Raw genomic sequence first — 21,048 nt, 5'->3', positions numbered from 1 at the left:
CAGGGTTAACTGGGGCGCATATACCCAAAGCCACACTTTTTATTTGCAGGAAGTGAGACAAGTTGAAGGAGAAATTATTTGGTGACAGAACAGGTTCAGCCAGGTGGAGTGGCGGTGGTGGATAGGGGTTTCAGGGCTCTGTTCCAGGAAGAAGCGGAGAGCCCTCAGACCCGTCTGGTGAGGGCTGGAGGAATTAGGCATCCATAGTGAGTAGGAAGCGGTTAGGGCTAGGAAGCTGGAAATTGTTGATATGATGAAGGACATCGGTGGAATCACAAGTGTAGGTGGGAAGGGACTGGAAAAGGGGAGAGAGGATGGAGTCAAGATGGGAAGAAATGCGTTCAGTAGGGCTGGCACAGGCTGATATGCTAGGTCTACCTGCACAATCCTGTTTGTGGATTTTCGAAAGCAGGCAGAAGTGGGCCGTTCGAGTTGGGGGACTATAAGGCTGGAAGCTATAAAGGGAATATCTCCAGAGGTGATGAGATCAGTGACTGTCCTGGAAACAATCGCAAGATGTTTGGTGGTGGGGTCACGGTCCAGGGGGAGGCAAGAGGAAGTGTTGAAGAGTTGATGTTCAGTGTCAGCAAGGTCAAGGCCAGTATGCCAGTCAAGAGCACAATGCTTGTCGGCAGGTTTGATTACAAGGTCAGGGTTGGACCTGAGCGAAGAAGAGTTCAGTGTTATGCCAAAACCACGATGCATTGAGGTGAGGACGTAATGGAATGAATCCGAGTCCTTTGCTGAGTACAGAACATTCTGCATCAGAGAGGCAGGTTGGAGGGCATGGTCAGAGGTACGGCAAGGTGTGGAGGGTCACAATGGAGCTTGGGTATCAGCAATTCATTGAAGCTTGCATTCCTTAACGCCTGAAAAGAACAGAAAAAACTTATTACGGTCTCGGATGAGACGGAGAATGAAATGGAAGTGGGGACGATGACAGCTTTGAGGGGGTGAATTGGTGCTGCTGTAAAGAGAGGTCAAATGTGTACAATGTGGCAGCATGTGGCATGGAGTGTGTATCTCAGATTGGAGGAGCAGCATCTCATCATCTGGTTCGGCATGTTGCAGCCCTCGGGACTCCATGTTGAGTTTGACAACTTTAAATTTGGTCTTTTCTCCTCCTTCTTAGCCCCCATTCCTCTTTTTAAAAAAAAAAAATAATATCCCATACATCTATTGCCTCAAAGCAAACCATCCCCCCTCCATTACATCAGGCCACCTGTCATTTGTACTCCTGAGTTGATACTTTTTGTTGCAGTTTCTTTTGCTCAAAGATTCTCCCCTAATTCCAACAAAAAGTCTAACTCTAATCTCTCCTGATAGATGCTGACAGACCTACTGAGTTTTTCCAGCGACCTCTGTTCTTGTTTCAGATTCCAGCTTCCACAGTAATTTGCTTATTTTCTATTTCTTCTGATTCATCAGCTCTTGAGCAAATTGTTGGTTTAGTGCTATTGGTTATTGATGTATAATGATAATGAAGTGTGTGGACTGCAGAAATATAAATTTTCTATTGTAATTTGATGGTAAGATTGACATCAGGATTGAAACGCAATGCTTTCCTGACATATTAAGAAAAAATATTGGCAGTGGAGCATTTTATCTAAATGGGCAGCACAGAGGTTAGCACTGCTGCCTCACAGCGCCAGGGACCTGTGTTCCATTCCAGCCTGGGTGACTGTGTGGAATTTACAGGTTCTCCCCATGTCTGCGTGGGTTTCCTCCGGGTGCTCCGCGGAATTTCCTCCCACAGTCTAAAGAGGTGCAGGGATAGGGTGATTGAGTGGGCCTAGATAGGGTGCTCTTTCAGAGGGTCAATGCAGACTCAATGGCTCGAATAGCCGCCTCCTGCACTGTAGGAATTCTGTGGATTTGGACCCTCTATGACTATGTTGTTGGGTTGGAGTAGCTTCAATAAATTCTCCAAAACCGTTGACCGCAAAGCACTCTTAACGTTATTGTAAAGTATTTACAGTGGTGAGAACACCCTACACTTGCTTCTGGTCACACTTGCTCTCCTCAATTCCCAGGTCACATGGGTAACATCACCGACTGTTATTGTTAACCTTTAGTGGGACTTGGTTTAATATATTTCATAACATTACCCTGGCATTTACTCTTCTCTGGGTTTACTTGTTAAACTTGGCTGTACTGTACATCACTGTTAACAAGATAATTTTTTTGTCTCTCTCCTGTAGCTCAGGTCTGTTTCCCTTGTTGGGCAATGCAGCTATGTCTGTGAAACCAGTGCTCCTTGGACTGTACGAGAAATACTACCTCCCACTACACCGATCCTTAAATCCCAGCCTGCAGGCTTTTATCACGGGACTGTTACCAGGGCTGGAGGAGGGATCAGAGGTTTATGAGAGGTGAGGCTGGTGGAACTGGTGGTGGTGTTGGAAGCTGATTCCATCTATTTCTTGCTATTTGGAAAAAGTTTAATTTGAAATGTTTCAACTTCATGGGTTCCATTCCACAAAGGATTGGATGGTGTTGGGTGGATTTTGAAGGAAGTACATTTCATCCAATTATAAAGCAGTTAAGGCCTAGATACACAAATCCTGATTGGACTAACATTTAAATGAAGTCATCTAAATTTGGATGCAGTCCAGACAGTTGAGAAATATCTCCTCTGTTGGTTAGCTTTGAGTTTATTGCAAATTTAGTATAAGAAATCTTGGCCTAATTCTCAATAAACATAGGTGCAATACACCCCAGCGTAGCAGTCTCGAATGGAGGATAGCTGGTGTGGGGAGTGGAAAGATATTGCCACGAGGGAAAGTTCTGAGGACCTGCAAGAAGGTGCATGATGGGCAGAGTAGAGGGTCTTCCTTGCATCATAACAGACCCAGGCTTGCCTAAAATCGAAATTACAAAGGGGGGTCTTGCTAAGAGAATTTGCTAACTGAGAATTCCAAGAATTCCGGTGTTAATGGGCCACAACATTTACTGAAATGTTTTCCAAGCATTGACTTTTAAAGCATTGATCATGAGTCAATCATCAGAGTTTGTGGTGTAGTTTCTCTGTCACTTTGTATTGCGATTAAATAATGTACACTGGAGAGGAAGATGTATCTTATCAAATTAAAATAAAACTGCTGTTGCTATCTCATCAGGTCTGATGCCCAAAAGATTGGTCGGAAATTTGGATCTTGGCAGTTAGATTTGAAAATAAGTAATTGAAATATGGTTACACAGCTGCTGGCAGCTTTTACTGGATTGTTGCCATGTCTGGCACCATTCAATATTCAATCCAATTGTGTGGATTATTTTAATCCCACTTCACTTTGGGGCAGCGCAGGTGGCTAGCACTGTGGCTTCACAGTGCCAGGGTCCCAGGTTCGATTCCCCACTGGGTCACTGTCTGTGCGGAGTCTGCACGTTCTCCACGTGTCTGTGTGGGTTTCCTCCGGGTGCTTCGGTTTCCTCCCACAGTCCAAAGACGTGCAGATTAGGTGGATTGGCCACGATAAATTACCCTTCGTGACCAAAAAAGTTAGGCTGGGTTATTGGGTTACGGGGATAGGGTGGAAGTGAGGGATTAAGTGGGTTGCTGCAGACTCGATGGGCCGAATGGCCTCCTTCTGCACTATGTTCTATTTTCCTTTTTCCTTCTAGGAAGTAAAGCAGTTTAGCACTGTGCATTCATCGGCACTGAGGTAGTAACAGATTTGTGACTTGCAGCCTTGGTATAATCTCAGCACTGATAAATGTGCAGCACAAAATTGCTCCCAAACTTTATAGACTTGCATGAGTAATCTGTAATGTTCCTGAGTTGGAAGCCGACATCCAGCTGTCAAGTAAATACACAATATTTTCAGACTGTGCTGAATGTCATCTGACTGATCCGCCAGGAATAGGCCACTGTGAAAAGCCAGAATTTATAAAGCAAAGAAACATTTAACTTCCCAACTGGTTTGAAATGATCAAATAGAGTAAATTCCGGCTCTCTTGTTGGCTGAGTGGTCGAAAGTATTTTATTGTGTGGTGCTGTACCACAAAGAAGCAGAAGCCTTGTTAATTCTTGATTTTGGCTGGGTTGAATGAGAAGGGTGGAAATATAATGGGCCAATGAAAAATGGACGTTGTTTTCTGCGCTGTGTGATGAATGGGTGTTGTGGTTGGTACTGATTATAATCCGAAGACCAAACTCTTGTGATATACAGTCAATCGGAAGGCCAATATTTTGGGCTATTAGGCCCTTTTAGTTGTGCTAGATGGACAGGTAATGTTGACTTGCAGAGTAGGAAAATTGAATCCCATGCATATTGATGAGGTACTTTAGAAATCATAAAATACAAAAATATGGTGCTGAAGTATCGTTAAAAATATGACGTCCAGGTTTCTCGCGATTTTATCCTCTTGTGATGCCAACTTTTTCTCAAGTGATGCCATGAAAGGGAAGAAGTGGTGTTGATTGTCGAACATCTTTGCGCACAACCTCATTGCACACTTGCAGATGACTTACAAGTATTTAGGACATTGTCCAGGTTTAGAACAAAGAACAACAAAGAAAATTACAGCACAGGAACAGGCCCTTCCTGCACCGATCCAGATCTTTTATCTAAACCTGTCACCTATTTTCCAAGGATCTACTTCCCTCCGTTCCCCACCCATTCATATATCTGTCTAGATGCATCTTAAATTATGCTATTGTGCCCGCCTCTACCACCTCCACTGGCAAAGCATTCCAGGCACCCACCACCCTCTGCGTAAAAAAAACTTTCCACGCACATCTCCCTTAAACTTTCCCCCTCTCACCTTGAAATCGTGACCCCTTGTAATTGACACCCCCACTCTTGGAAAAAGCTTGTTGCTATCCACCCTGTCCATACCCCTCATAATTTTGTAGACCTCAAACAGGTTCTCCCCCCCCCCCCCCCCAACCTCCGTCTTTCCAACGAAAACAATCCTAAACTACTCAGCCTTTCTTCATAGCTAGCACCCTCCATACCAGGCAGCATCCTGGTGAACCTCCTGTGCACCCTCTCTAAAGCATCCACATCCTTCTGGTAATGTGGCGACCAGAACTGCACGCAGTATTCCAAATGTGGCCTAACCAACGTCCTATACAACTGTAACATGTCCTGCCGACTCTTGTACTCAATACCCCGTCCGACGAAGGCAAGCATGCTGTATGCCTTCTTGACCATTCTATCGACCTGCGTTGCCACCTTCAGGGTACAATGGACTTGAACTCCCAGATCTCTCTGTACATCAAGTTTCCCCAGGACTCTTCCATTGACTGTATAGTCCGCTCTTGAATTAAATCTTCCAAAATGCATCACCTCGCATTTGCCTGGATTGAACTCCATCTGCCATTTCTCTGCCCAACTCTCCAATCTACCTATATTTTGCTGTATTCTCTGACAGTCCTCCTCGCTATCTGCAACTCCACCAATCTTAGTATCATCTGCAAACTTGCCAATCAGACCACCAATACCTTCATCCAGATCATTTATGTATATCACAAACAACAGTGGTCCGAGCACGGATCCCTGTGGAACACCACTAGTCACCTTTCTCCATTTTGAGACACTCCCTTCCTCCACTACTCTCTGTCTCCTGTTGCCCAGCCAGTTCTTTATCCATCTAGCTTGTACACCCTGAATCCCATACAACTTCACTTTTTCCATCAACCTGCCATGGGAAACTTTATCGAACGCCTTACATGTACATGACATCTACAGCCCTTCCCTCATCAATTAACTTTGTCACTTCCTCAAAGAATTCTATTAGGTTTGTAAGACATGACCTTCCCTGCACAAAACCATGCTGCCTATCACTGATAAGTCTATTTTCTTCCAAATGTGAATAGATCCTATCCCTCAGTATCTTCTCCAACAGTTTGCCTACCACTGACGTCAAGCTCACAGGTCTATAATTCCCTGGATTATCCCTGCTACCCTTCTTAAACAAAAGGACATTAGCAATTCTCCAGTCCTCCGGAACCTCACCCGTGCTCAAGGATGCTGCAAAGATATCTGTTAAGGCCACAGCTATTTTGTCCCTCAGTAACCTGGGATAGATCCCATCCGGACCTGGGGACATGTCCACCTTAATGCCTTTTAGAATACCCAAAACTTCCCCCTTCCTTATGCCAACTTGACCTAGAGTATTTAAACATCCATCCTTAGCCTCAACATCCGTCATGTCCCTCTCCTTGGTGAATACCGATGCAAAGTACTCATTAAGAAACTCACCCATTTCTTCTGACTCCACGCATAAATTCCCTCTTTTGTCTTTGAGTGGGCCAATTCTTTCTCTAGTTACCCTCTTGCTCCTTACATACGAATAAAAGGCTTTGGGATTTTCCTTAACCCTGTTAGCCAAAGATATTTCATGACCATTTTTAGCCCTCTTTATTGCGCGTTTGCGATTTGTCCTACTTTCCCGATATTCCTCCAAAGGTTCATCAGTTTTAAGTCGCCTAGATCTTATGTATGCTTCCTTTTTCATCTTAGCTAGCCTCACAATTCCACCCGTCATCCATGGTTCCCTAATCTTGCCATTTCTATCCCTCATTTTCACAGGGACACGTTTGTCCTGCACTCCAATCAACCTTTCCTTAAAAGACTCCCACATTTCAAGTGTGGATTTACCCTTAAAGAGCTGCTCTCAATCCACATTCCCTAGCTCCTGCCGAATTTTGTTGTACTTGGCCTTTCCCCAATTTAGCACTCTTCCTTTAGGACCACTCTCGTCTTTGTCCATGAGTATTCTAAAACTTTGGGAATATCGATCACGATTCCTAAGTAATCACCAACTGAAACTTCAACCAGCTGGCCGGGATCATTCCCCAATACCAGGTCCAGTATGGCCCCTTCCCAAGTTGGACTATTTACATACTGCTCTAAAAAAAACTCTGCTGGATGCTCCTTACAAATTCTGCTCCATCTACGCCTCCAACACTACATGAGTCCCATTCAATGTTGGGGAAGTTAAAATCTCCCATCACGACCACCCTATTGCTCCTACATTTTTCTATAATCTGTCTACATATTTGTACCTCTACTTCACGCTCGCTTTTGGGAGGTCTGTAGTAAAGTCCCAACAATGTCACCAGACTCCTAAATGACCCTCTTATGGACTGATTTCATTAACACTACACCCTGTATGCTTCATCCGTGCCAGTGCTTATGTAGTTACATTGTATATGGTGTGTTGCCCTATTATGTATTTTTTTTTATTCCCCTTTCTTCTCATGTACTTAATGATCTGTTGAGCTGCTTGCAGAAAATTACTTTTCACTGTACCTCGGTATACGTGACAATAAACAAATCCAATCCAATCCAATGTTATTGCACCCTTCCTATTTCTTAGCTCTACCCATATTGCCTCAGTGCTCGAATCCTCCATCGTGCCCTCCTTATTCACAGCTGTGATATCATCTCTGACCAGTAATGCAACTCCTCCACCCCTTTTACCTCCCTCTCTATCTCTCCTGAAGCATCTATACCCTGGGATATTTAGTTGCCAGTCTTGCCCTTCCCTCAACCAAGTCTCCGTAATAGCAATAACATCATATTCTCAGGTACTAATCCAAGCCCTAAATTCATCTGCCTTACCTGCTACACTTCTCGCATTGAAACAAATGCACCTCAGACCACCTGTCCCTTTGCGTTCATCATCTCTTCCCTGTCTACTCTTCCCCTTAGTCACATTGAGTTTATTATCTAGTACCTTAATGGCTTTAGTTGCTGCCTCTTTACTGACCTCTAACTTCCTAATTTGGTTCCCATCCCCCTGCCACATTAGTTTCAAACCTCCCCAACAGTGTTAGCAAAAGCACCCCCTGGGACATTGATTCCAGTCCTGCACAGGTGTAGACCATCCAATTTGTAATGGTCCCACCCGCCCCCAGAACCGGTTCCAATGTCTCAAAAATCTGAACCCCTCCCTCCTGCACCATCTCTCAAGCCACATATTCATTCTGACTATTCTTGAATTTCTACTCTGACTATCTTGTGGCACTGGTAGCAATCCTGAGATTACGACCTTTGAGGTCCTACTTTTTAAACTCATCTCCTAACTCCTTAAATTCTGATTGGAGGACCTCATCCCGTTTTGTACCTATATCGTTGGTGCCTATATGCACCATGACAACTGGCTGTTCACCCTCCCCCTTCAATATGTCCTGCAGCCGATCTGAGACATCCCTGACCCATGCACCCAGGAGGCAACATACCATTTGGGAGTCTTGTTTTCGACCACCGAAACGCCTTTCTACTCCCTTACGATTGAATCCCCTATGACTATAGCCCTGCCAGTCTTTTTCCCGCCCTTCTGTGCAGCGGAGCCAGCCACGGTGCCATGAGCCTGGCTACTACTGCCTTCCCCTGGTGCGTCATCTCCCCCAACAGTATCCAAAATGGTATACCTGTTTTGGAGGGAGATGACCGCAGGGGACACCTGCACTGCCTTCCTGCTCTCTCTGCCTTTTGGTCACCCATTCCCTGTCTCCCTCACCAATCCTAATCTGCGGTGTGACCAACTCACTGAACGTGCTATCCACGACCTCCCCAGCATCGCGGATGCTCCAAAGTGAGTCCCTCCGCAGCCCCAGAGCCATCATGCGGTCTAACAGGAGCTGCAGCTGGACACACTTCCGGCACACGAAGGAGTCGGGGGCATCGGTCGCGTCCCTGAACTCTCACATTGATCATGAGGAGCATAACATGGGTCTGGGATCTCCTGCCATTTTTACACTTTACCTTAACTGATTACAAATATAATATCAAATAATGAATAAGTGAAAGAAATAAAGATTTTACTTACCAATCACAATATTTACCAACCCACGAAGAGTTAAATTTCTCCCAGCTACTTACCTTCCTGACAGACCCCTGGCCACTGCTCCCACCGAAAATCTGAAGGTCGCTTCTCCTGCAAGGTAAGTTTTTAAAGGGTAAACTTACCTTCCCGACAGACCCCTGGCCATTGCCCCCGCCGAAAATCTGAAGCTATAACTTGCGAATAAAAGAAAAAGAAAAGAGAAAGCTTACCTGATATTCACTCACCTCCTTAGGTTAGAGGAGGTGGAAGGGTGGGAAACACTACAAGGGTAGCAGTAGAACGGTGTTTTTCTGAATGAAAGGTTGTGACTAATGGTTTTCCACAGGGATCTGTGCTGGGGCCTCCGTTTGTAGTACACATAAACAATTTGGAGGAAAATGTTGCCGATCTGATTAGTAAGTTTGCGGATGACACCGAGATTGGCGGAGTGGCAGATAGCATTGAGGATTGTCAGCGGATACAGCAGGACATAGGTTGGAGACTTGGACAGAGAAATGGCAAATGGAGTTTAATCCAGACAAATGTGAGGCAAATGCATTTTGGTAGGTCTAACATAGAGGGGACCTATACCATAAAACACTTAGGAATACAGAAAGTCAGAGAGATCTGGGTGGGTAGGTCCACAGATCTTTGAAAGTGGCAGCACCAGTGGACAAGGTAGTCAAGAAGGCATATGGAATGCTTGCCTTCATTGGATAGGGCATTGAGTTTAAAAACTGGCAAGTCATGCTACAGTTGTATAGAACCTTGGGAAGGCAGTACTTGGAACATTGCACACAATTCTGGTCATCACACTACCAGAAGGATGTGGAGGCTTTGGAGCGGGTGCAAAGGAGGTTGACCAGGATGTTGCCTGGTCTGAAGGATGTTAGCAATGTGGAGTGGCTCAATAGACTCAAACTGTTTTCATTAGAACAATAAACGTTTAGGGGTGACCTGGTAGAGGTCTACAAGGGTACGAGGGGCATGGATAGAGTGGATGGGCAGGCACTCTTTCCCAGGATGGAAGGAAATGAAATGAAATGAAAATCGCTTATTGTCACAAGTAGGCTTCAAATGAAGTTACTGTGAAAAGCCCCCTAGTCGCCACATTCTGGCGCCTGTTCGGGGAGGCTGTTACGGGAATGGAGTCACTAGGGGCATAGGTTTAAGGTCCGTGGGGCAAAGTTTAGAGGAGATGTGCGAGGCAGGTTTAGAAAACAGAGGGTGGTGAGTGCCTGGAATGCGTTGCCAGGGGAGGTTATGAAAGCAGGTACATTAACGGCACTCAAAAGTCATCTTGACAAATACATGGATAGGATGGGTATAGAGGGATACGGCACAAGGAAGTGCTGAGGATTTTGGACAAGGTTGTTATCATGACCGGTACAGGCCTGGAGGGTTGAAGGGCCTGTTCCTGTGTAGTATTATTCTTTGTTCAATAATCCAAATGGATCAATGAAAATATTTGCTCCCTGCCCTGACATCAATGGGTGGATCTCTCTTTCCCAGAGCTTTGAGAACATGGTGTTATTTGCTGATGGTACTGCATTACATTTTGAATTTGAAGCTTTTAAAGCTGCTTTGTTTGCACCAGGGGGGGGGTGCAAACTGGAAAGGTGGTTGGGTTTGACGATTATTGATCAGCGAGAGTTCTGAACAAGTATATTTGTAAGAATGATTAATCTCACGGTGATTGACCATCCAAAGAAATGTTATTCTGAGGTCCTGGAGTTAATCTTCCCAATAGGAACAAAACAGTTCGGACCAGGATTCTTATTTCCCAGTTTTTATTGTTTTCTTACCTCCTGGTTTCTCAACTATCCCGGTATTTTGGTGTAAATAAAAGTAGCAGAGCGCAAGTTGTGAAGAAAATATCCCACCTACTGAACATGGGAGGCCCACTTGTTCGGTGTTCAGGGTGGAGGTCGGTCCAGGCGGTTGGATTTTTCTGCTCTGCAGTCAACCTGTCAGTTATGCAGAGTCTTGACTGTGAAAATTGAGGGGACCAGGTGCTGAATCCATAGAACGGGCAGTTTAGATGTCCTTCCTGCCTGAAGTAGCTATCTTTTGGAAGATAAACCAGAAGGCTGTCCGCCAGAGGATTACTGTGTTATTCCATTTGCAGCACAATTATAGCTTTGAACTGACAAAGAGGCCAATCAAGTTTTATATTTTCGCAAGATCTGAATTATTGCCGTGGAATATGAGTGGTATTGGTATTTTAATTTGCAGTCAACCAGTTTCTTTTTCTCCCTCTCTATTATATGAAGAACGGACACCTTGCTGCAGAAACTGATGCTGGTAGTGGGTCAGGAGGTATTCTATGGAGCTCTGTGGGGCAGTGTCCTAGTCAGCCCCTCCATACGCCTCCCGGCTTCGCTCTTTGTTGTCAACCACATTAACAGATCTACATATGGAGAAGAGCAAAAGTATATGTTTGGCACAGATCCTCGCGTTGCGGTAAGCATATTAATGCAATCCAACCCTTTGTTTTGATTTTGTGGTATTTATTTCTTCTGGCCATAATATTTTCGCAAGGGAGGGGAGGTGAGTGGGACTGGAACTGGTTGGTTAGAATTGGCGCAAACAATGGTGGAGGTGTTTAGGAAGTCAGCTGATCTCCTCTGAAATTAATGGATTTAAGATCAAGCAGCTTCTGTAAAGGTTACACACAACAAAAATCTATCTTGCCGCATTTGGGCCTTTGATTCTTGGTTCTGAAGTGCATGGGCCCTTTTTGTAAAAATGACTAATTTAACACTAAATTAACAATCTCTTGACATCAAGGCAGCATTTGACTAAGTATGGAATCCAAGAGCCCTAGCAAAATGGAAGTCCCATGGGAATTTGGTGGGGAGGGGACTCTCTGCAAGTTAGATTCATACCTTCACAAAAGAAGATGGTTGTGGTGGTTGGAGGTCAATAATCTCAGTTCCAGGACATCACTGCAGGAGTTCCTTAGGGTAGTATCCTCAGCTCAACCATCTTCAGTTGTGTTGTCAATGATCGTCCTTCCATCATAAGGTCAGAAGTGAGGATGTTTGCTGATGATTGTACAATGTTCAGCATCATTTGCGACTACTCGGATACTGAAGCAGTCCATGTCCAAATGCAGCAAGACCTGGACAATATCCAGGCTTGGGCTGACAACTGGCAAACAACATTTGTGGCAATGATCATCTTCAACAAGTGAGAATCAAACCAATGCTCCTTGGCATTCAATGACATTGCCATTGCTGAATCCTCTACTATCAACATCTGGGGGGCTATCATTGACCAGAAACTGAACTGGACTATCCATATAAATACTGTGGCTACAAGAGCAGGTCAAGAGGCCAGGAATCCTGCAACAAGTAACTCCTCTCCTAACTCCCCAAAGCCTGTCCACCATCTACAAGGCACAAGTCAGGAATGTGATGGAATACTCTCCACCATCCTGGATGAGCGAAGATCCAACTACACTTGAAGCTCAACAATATCTAGGATAAAGCAGCTGCTTCATTGGAACCCTATCCACAAACATTCACTCCACTGCTGACAACTAGTGGCAGTCATGTGTACCATCTACAAGATGCACTACAGGAACTCATCAAGGCTAAGTAGAAAGCACCTCTGAAACACATGCCCGTCACCATCAAGGGCAGCAGATACCTGGGAACATCACCTGGAAGTTCCTCTCCAAGTCACTCACCATCCTGACTTGGAAATATATTGCTGTTCCTTCACTGTTGCTGAGTCCAAGATCCTGGGACTCTCCCTCTAACAGCATAGTGAGAGCATCTACAACAAATCATCTGCAGCAGTTCAAGAAGGCAGCTCATCAATATCTTCTCGCGGGGAATTGGGGATAGGTAAGAAGTGAGAAGCCAGTAAGGCCCACATCCCAAGAATGAGATTAATAAAACATATGTTCATAACAATGGCTGCTGTGGGAAAAGGAACGATTTAGCAGCAGAAGCATTGACGTTCTGATGAAATGTTGTAGGCCTGAAACATTAACTCTGGTTCTCTCTCCACAGATGCTGCCTTGTCTTCTGGGTGTCTCCAGAATTGCTGCTCTTGTTTCAGATTTTCAACGTTCTCCGTATCGTGTGTTGCGAATTCATCGTCATTTATTTTTGTTTTTTAGGTGAAAGCGCTCTGTGCCTCGGTGCAGGATTCTAATGTTCTTGTACAGCGAAACAATTTAGACATTCTATTTTTCTTTTTTCCTTTTTGCACGTGCCTGGTAAGCATATCTATTTTAAAATCTGTTCAGTGCTAATTGAGATAGTTGCTAGTCTGTGTTCTCTTTCCACGAATTCTAAAGCAGATAACTTGCAAATCATGCCTCCCAGCAGAAGTGACTGGCAACGGCATCTGTGATCTTGTGAAGCTTAATATATTTCATCACCCTTAACTTTGTTTTTTAACATCTTAGCTAGGTGGGAAAGGGTTGGTAGCATGGGTACTTGCTTAAGAAAGAAATATTCAGTGTTTATATGTGATTTATGCACCATATTTCAGAAGTGTCTCTGCAGTAACAGGTTGACACAGTTCTGGAGAACATCATCCAATCATGTGTCAAACCTGGATTTACTGAATGCAGCCCAGATTTGTGCAGAACTTTTCCCAATCCTACTGAATGGGAAGATGGCCATGAAATTTCCTGCGAAGGCAAGTCGAAACACAAGGGCGGAAGTTTTTGACTTTTACCTGGTGTACTGCCTGAGCATTTGCCCCCTGTTCTCTTTCGGCCCCATTGTAAACGCCACGTCGGTGTGTGGGGGGGAATGATAGTGTGGAAGCCTGCTAATGCAATGTAATTATTCAAATGTTCCCGACATTCCTGGGTGGGAGCATCATTACGATAATAATGTTGGGCGGGGACTTTCGTATTGCGAGATCCTGCCGGCGAGATCTTGGCTTCTCGTGGAATTTTTCTTTGCCGTGGGTGCAAAACCCCGGCCACTACATTCCTCACATTGACAGACATTTAGTGCGAGCCATGTAAAAGCATGTTGCATTACCTGGTTATTTAGCTACAGATCGTTTTTGAATAAACATCTGACATTTATGACTGGATGGGTGTTGGTCCATGATTGGGCAATAATTTTACAGTTTGTAAACTGTGAACTAAAATATAAATTGTTTTTGGTATCATTCACTCTTTGTAAATAAATATAATTAAAGCTGGCACTCTAGTACTGAGGGAGTGCTGCACCGGTCGGAGGTGCAGACTGTGGGATGAGAAATTAAACCACGGCCCCATTTGCCTCTTTAGTTGGATGTAAATGATCCTGTGGCACAATTTCGAAGTGCAGCGGATTTATTCTGGGATTCCTGACGGCAGGTTTTTATCCTGCAATCAAAATAATATTTTTATCCAGCATTGGTCGTGAAAAGCACTGCATAAATGCTTTTTTTTTTGATGGAAGAATTGATTAATTCATGACCTCTGAATGAAAGAAAAACTGCCTGGGCACTGTGCAGGGGAGAACAAGGAGGTCTCCCAATGTTCTGCTCAATTTCGCGCCGTTAATCAGTGCCACTCTCTGGTGGCACAAAAATACTCTGGTGAATTATTGAATTCTACCATTTACTGTTTGGGGGGGGGGAACACGGCATGGTAGTACAAGCGGTTAACACTGTTGCTTCACAGTGCCAGGTACCCGGGTTTGATTCCTGGCTTGGGTCACTGCGGAGTCTGCACGTTCTCCCCGTGTCTGCGTGGATTTCCTCCGGGTGCTCCTGTTTCCTCCAACAAGACTCGAAAGACGTGCTTGTTAAGTGAATTGGACATTCTGAATTCTCCCTCAGTGCACACGAACAGGTGCCAGAGTGTGGCAACTAGGGGAGTTTCATAGTAAATAAATAATAAAATAATAAATAGTAATAGCTTATTGTTACAAGTAGGCTTCAGTGAAGCTACTGTGAAAAGCCCCTAGTCGTCACATGCCGGCGCATGTTCGGGGAGGTTGGTACGGAAATTGAACCCGCGCTGCAGGCATTGTTCTGCATTACAAGCCAGCTGTTTAGCCCACTGTACTAAACCAGCCCCTAGTAACTTCATTGCAGTGTTAATCTAAGCCTACTTGTGACACTAATAAAGATTATTATTAGTTTACTTTGTGCCAATTAGCTGCATATTTGCTTAGAGAACAACATTGAAGGCATTTCAGAAGGGTCATCTGTTAGCTTGAAAGCACTTTTAGAATGTTCAAAGTGCCACATAAATTCAACATTTTTTGTTTTAATCAGTGCTAAAAATGTATCTGAAGGATGTTAGTTTTGTTCATTCAAACATCGTAATTTGAAAATGCTTTCTAAGTGCACCTACAAAGTTGTCTGCACTTGGTTACCTGACAGACTGACATTGTGTGTGTGCATGTTACTAATATTGTATTTGACAGTCCTTTTCATTTTTGTTTCAAGGATCCAAATAGGTCTGTCATTCCAATGTCCAGGGCGGACATGGTGCTTGTTCTCTCTGCTGCTCTCTACACTGTACTGAGGAGAGACATGTCCTTGAACAGACGTTTGTATGCATGGCTCTTGGGTAAGTTTTTAAAAGAAAAAATTGTCTTTGTTTAATTTTCTTGCTGTGATTTTAAAGGAAATGATCTTTTATTTATTCTCACCTTTAGCATATTTCTTCACTAAGTGCGTACCCAGGTGATGTTTCCAAGGCCTGTTCTGGTGGTGATTGTAGGTTCGATTGGTGGGTCTGGAAGAGTAGCCTAGTATGCATGCATTCTCCCTTTGTTCCATCGCAGATGGATGATCTGTGGATAGATAGTCTGTGTTCTGAGAGATTCTCATTTCAAGACTCAAACTGACATTTCTTAAAATATTGCTTAGTTTTGTTTTTTAAAACAAACACTTTCAGCTTGTCCAATTCTTCTTAATTCAGTACCGCTTTTGGCAAATTTCTAGCATACGTAGATTTTTGCTTGTGTAACAATAATTATTGTTTTTGTGAGTTATGCATTCTTTTGAAACCCCTCCATTGAACATGATCTTATTCGCATTCATCTTTTATTCTATTCCACTTAACTGGTTAAGTTTAATATCTTTTATGATAAGGTGCAAATATTGGGGCCAGAATGCCCAGAAAGTCTGAGAGGGCAGTTGAAAGTTGGTGACTCCATGCCACCATGGAGGGCAGAAATATCCTTTTGGAGCAGTGGTGTTCTGCTTGGTATGGCTGAAGATCTGAAAATGTGTTTGGAAGGTGAGGAAGGAGTACACTCCGAGATGCAGGGAAATGAGACTCTGAAGGTGAGATTGAATCCGTGCAGATGGATTCTTTCTTGAAGCCTGCTGAATGGGAGCAATATTTGGAGAGAATTCCAAGGTGTGTTCTTCAAATGTGGAGATTGGGGAAACTCATGAGAAAGACAGAGTTTCAGTGAGACTGGTTGGCTCAGTGTTACAGCATCTGGTTGGGTTGTTGAGATGTCTATAGAATCTGCTTTGGTCACATTAGTCATTTCTTGTGTAGTGTGGTGTGTCTGACCGCAGTTTGCCATTTGGTTCACCTGTACCACACACCAACCCTGATTATTACAGCATAAGATAGATATGGTGAATTGTTTTAGATTTCTGAATTTGTCTGTCTCTGTAAAGATATAGCCAGGGTGAAAGGAATGGTGAATATCGCAGTCATTTTCTTGTGTTTGTATTGAGATCTTTTCAACCTTTATTTCTGGAGTGACGCAGTTCAATTTTTCTTGTTTAAAAAATGTTTTATTCTTTGTATTATAAGTCCATCCAGACTCCTGTGAATTTGCTCAGCAACTTCACTGCACAGTTTTGCAAAAAAAAAACAGAGTTAGGATCTGGGATCTGATTTGTCCAATATCCAAAAAACATCTTTATCACAATTGGCCTGTTGCATGAGAAAAGTACCCATGAACTGTCTTAAATGCTAAACTTATCATGGAATTAAAAAAATACTTGCATGCACCTTTTTCATTATTGACATTATATTCCTGATGTCAAATCTTTCCCACATATTGTTTGATTGGTACAACAGAGCGAAAACTAAAGATTTAATTACCAATATTCTATGTGTTCTGTTTGCATTTATGGCTCCCATTGATCCTTTTAGGTACAGATATCAAAGGAGGCATCATGACTACAGACGCAGAGTGCTCCATCTCTCCTGAAGATCATGCCAAGACTTACTTTAACAAACATTCCAAGGACTTGCTGGTTCGAGTAAGTATGCTTACGGAATATTAGAACATAGAACATAGAACATAGAACAATACAGCGCAGTACAGGCCCTTCGGCCCACGATGTTGCACCGAAACAAAAGCCATCTAACCTACACTATGCCATTATCATCCATATTCTTCAATTATTCTCAATGATGCCGTAGGATCTCTTATTTTATCTTCTAATAAAAGTCGATAGTCCGGTTGATTGGAGGTGTCGAAAATATGACTTTATTGCTTATTATTTACTTTGATACACTTGCATATGAACTAAATCGAAACTTAGAAACAAAATATCAAACTGAACATAAGTTGGTCAAATACATTGCAAAAGAAATCATAAATCATAAAAGCATACAGAAATCACTTTTAAAATAAACAATTGGGATGATTCATGAATTCAGAAAGGCAGGAACTCAGGAGCGAAACCTTGATCACGTGATCTTACTTTTAAGGGAATCCTTATCGATGGTCTAATTCCTCATTTACTCTCATTGGTTTCTAATTCTCAGCTTAGACCTCCTGATTTGTTTAAATAGATGTCAGTTACTTAGATGATTTATTAATCAAACATTGGCCATTACTTAAAATTTACTGATGTCCGTCAAAATTAATTCGGTGTTTACGTGCGCTGCCTCGAGAATGGATTTCACATGCCATTGCTGGCCATAGACCTTGCTGGAACTAATTATTTGATATGTTCTTATTGCTAACTGCACTGAAATACAATGGCCTATTCATTATATGAAACATTCATTGCAACAATGTTTAAATTTCTACCGACAAGACCCTAAAGTTCAATAGTTAATTCATTATCTGAAAGAATGACTATCTTCTCACAGTCATGTCATTTTAAATAATTCCACCTTTTAGCTATGCACTCAATCCGTACCTAAAAACATCAATGAATCAATCAGTCCATAATCTATCAAATGCTGTCAAATATGGGTTCCTGCTTTACCTTCATGAAATTATAAAAATAGCAGGACTCCAATCCAGATGTTTTTTGTAAACCATATAATTTATTTTCAGTTCATCTTCAAAGCTATGAATAATAATGCAATACTTTATTATAATAATCTTTATTGTCACAAGTAGGCTCACATTAACACTGCAATGAAGTTACTGTGAAAAGCCCCTAGTCGCCACATTTCGCCTGTTCGGGTACACCAAGGGAGAATTTAGAATGTCCAAATTACCTTATAGCACATCTTTCGTGACTTGTGGGAGGAAACTGGAGCACCCGGAGGAAACCCACGCAGACACTGGGAGAACGTGCAGACACTGGGAGAACGTGCAGACTCCTCGCAGACAATGACCCAAGCCAGGAATCGAACCTGGGACCCTGGCGCTGTGAAGCCATAGTGCTAACCACTATGCAACCGCACTTCTTTTACATTTCCCAATTAGTTGATTTGCTATGTAAATACATGGTGTTGGTATAGTGCTTCTACAGTCATAATGTAACATACGTAGATATGTAAAACAATTCTGTGTAGATGTTTGCCTTTGGCAGGAGTACAGCTTAAGAGCAAAGTAGCTGCAACCTTGTGACAATATTTGGGTGTGCCTCATACTCCCTTGTGAAGGAAGTGTACAAAAGAGAAGGAGGTTGTCTCATTGATTCCAGTGAATTTTTCTTATTCAAGCTTCGAGTGAGATTAACCCTTCCTGATGCCACTATGGAGGAGTTCTTCAAGGATTGTAACTTAATCACTGAGGATGAAGTGTTCATTGTTGCTTAAAAGCAATCTACTTTAATTTACAGGCATTGATAAGAATTCTGCAACATGCCAACCCTGTGCCAGATCAGGAACATGGACCTCAAGCACAACAGAAGCCTTTTCGCATTCTCATAAGTCTACTTGATAAACCTGAACTAGGTAAACTGGCAAATGAGTTGCACACCATGGGCGCGATCTTCCCAAAAGGGAACAAAGTCCCCTAGTGAGCGTGTATAGCCCGGCACTGGCTATTCAACGCGACTTGCTCGCCGGAACTCCCCATTGTAGCGAGAAATGGTGACCCCATCTCCGAGGCTGCCAAAAAAAAATCCCCCACCCCCAAGCCCGAACGTAACATGGGAGGGTCCACCGGCCCACACCCCCAACACCCATGGTGGGCAACCCCGGCCCAATCATGCATGTGCAGGGTACCAGGCTGGGAGTGCCAGTGTTCCAGGCTGGCACCAGCAGTGCTAGAGCACCACCCTGCCCAAAGGGCATGCAGCTGGGGGCCTCCGATCCCCTTGGAGACCCCAATAAGTGTCATTCCGCCTGGTCCCCATTTGTGGGGACCAGTACCAAACGGCCCTTGCCCGAGGTCCATGAGGTGAAGGAATTGAATCCCAAAGCCTCCAGTACCTCGGGAATCTGCACATTAGAGTAAAGCTTACTGCCTCGCTCTAATATGCAGATTTGTTAAAAACCCCTTACAATGCCTTGTGAGATTGCGTTGAATCTCGCGAGGCGTGGCGAGCCGGGTAGATACCGGGAGTGGGGTCTTCCGCTTTTACCTGCCATGCTATGCCACTGCGAGCTGCTTTTCCGGCGCAGCTCTATAGGGAAGATTGCGCCCTATATCTTTAAAGGAGTTGTTCCATTGAATGTTAAATTACTTTGATGCAAGATCAATGCATTAAAATAAACTCAAGTTTTGAATTCAAAACAGCTGCATTTCCATTTTAACTTTCTAAAATGGACCAGTTGAGCTCAAGAGTCCCAGACTTTTGAGGTGGAGGAAATTTGGCACGTTGGGGAAATTTTTGAAGTGAGAACTCGAGGTTGGTCAATGGGAGGTAGTCACCAATCAAAGAGATAGAAAAAAGCAGGAAGGGTGGGTTACAACAGAATGCATAGCAGCCCTGAAGCCAATTTGAAATTCTTCCTCCTTGTGGGGAGCGATGGCAGAGCCACTTCAGCGGCACCAACAAACAAACGAGAAAAGACGATCAGCAACGTGGCTAGAAGCACAGTCTTGGTAGAGGATTCGATAGCTGGAGGGGCTGATGTAGCCTGACTGGCTGGCAGCCTCGGGTACTTTGTCTCCCAGCTTGGGTAAAGGACATAGAGTGGAAAAGCTTGTTCAAAGAGCTGGACGTTATGGGTGATAACCTCAGAATTACATTTTCGCCGATGTGTAGGAAGATCAGGACAGTTATGAAGTGGCTGAAGGATGTTGGGCTCTGGCAGGGGTTGTAGGGTTTTTTTTGTTGTTGCAAGAATGAGCTACATCTGACAGATGGTGCAAATGTATTGGCCAACAGTTAAATCTGGAAGTGACAATTTATTCAGACGCTGAAAGACGGGGAACTGGACAAATAACTAAATATCCAGCTGAGAGTAAATCAGCATGGAATTCATGGCTGAAGTGATGCTGATATACTTTGGACCAGAAAGCTAATTAATATGCATATATCTCAATGTGCAGCGTGTAGGAAGTAAACTGGGATACTTAAAGCAATTAACTTGGAGGAAGATTCAGGCTGAACAGCATCAACAGCTACCTGGCTGTCAAGTGGGTGATAATGGAAAATACACATTGCAGTATTGAATATATTTAGGAGGAATAAAAATGGCGAGAGTGGGGTGGCAGTGCAGTATTGTTAAGAGCTGGTAACATTTTTTTCATTGTGAGATATGTGGTGAGGTTTCCAAATGGGTTGGGCTTGCAAGGGAGAAATCAAAAAATATACCGTGATTGGTTTTAACACCTCCATCTTTTTTGACTTGTTCAGGTTTGATGAGAGCAGACTGGTCATTGCAATTAATAATGTGTCGCTTTTACAGGCCCTCCGGTCATTGGGGATTTGCTTCTTGAAGTGATCCGGGCCTTTTACTCTATCTGCAAAGAGATGCTCGATTCAGATATGCAATCAAGCCAGAATGAAAGTCTGCTCATAAGGTATAGATGGCACCTCTGCTAGAATATGAATAACTCGATGTTAAAATAAAGCTAAAAGATTAAAATGATGGTAAAATATCTTCACTTGTGTCAGCTGGTATTTATCTGTATTTACGGGCAGCATGGTAGCACAAGTGGCCAGCACTATGGCTTCACAGCTCCA

At 43.5% G+C, this 21,048-nt stretch overlaps 1 protein-coding gene across 3 annotated transcripts in view; it reads left to right on the top strand.

Annotated features, from left to right (window-relative positions):
• Positions 1–21,048, top strand: part of dop1b (DOP1 leucine zipper like protein B) — a 176,303-nt gene that overhangs the window by 65,821 nt on the left and 89,434 nt on the right. For all 3 annotated transcript variants that reach the window (XM_072513343.1, XM_072513341.1, XM_072513342.1), the window contains exons 4-10: positions 2,202–2,372; positions 11,052–11,241; positions 12,911–13,009; positions 15,196–15,319; positions 16,874–16,983; positions 18,751–18,865; positions 20,771–20,885. In XM_072513343.1, the coding sequence (XP_072369444.1) occupies positions 2,202–2,372; positions 11,052–11,241; positions 12,911–13,009; positions 15,196–15,319; positions 16,874–16,983; positions 18,751–18,865; positions 20,771–20,885 (924 nt within the window). The remainder of the gene's footprint in view (positions 1–2,201; positions 2,373–11,051; positions 11,242–12,910; positions 13,010–15,195; positions 15,320–16,873; positions 16,984–18,750; positions 18,866–20,770; positions 20,886–21,048) is intronic.

Source organism: Scyliorhinus torazame, chromosome 8, assembly GCF_047496885.1.
Source record: "Scyliorhinus torazame isolate Kashiwa2021f chromosome 8, sScyTor2.1, whole genome shotgun sequence".
Lineage (NCBI taxonomy): Eukaryota > Metazoa > Chordata > Chondrichthyes > Carcharhiniformes > Scyliorhinidae > Scyliorhinus > Scyliorhinus torazame.
The sequence above is the reverse complement of the archived record's forward strand: the minus strand, read 5'-3'. Positions and strand labels throughout refer to the sequence as shown.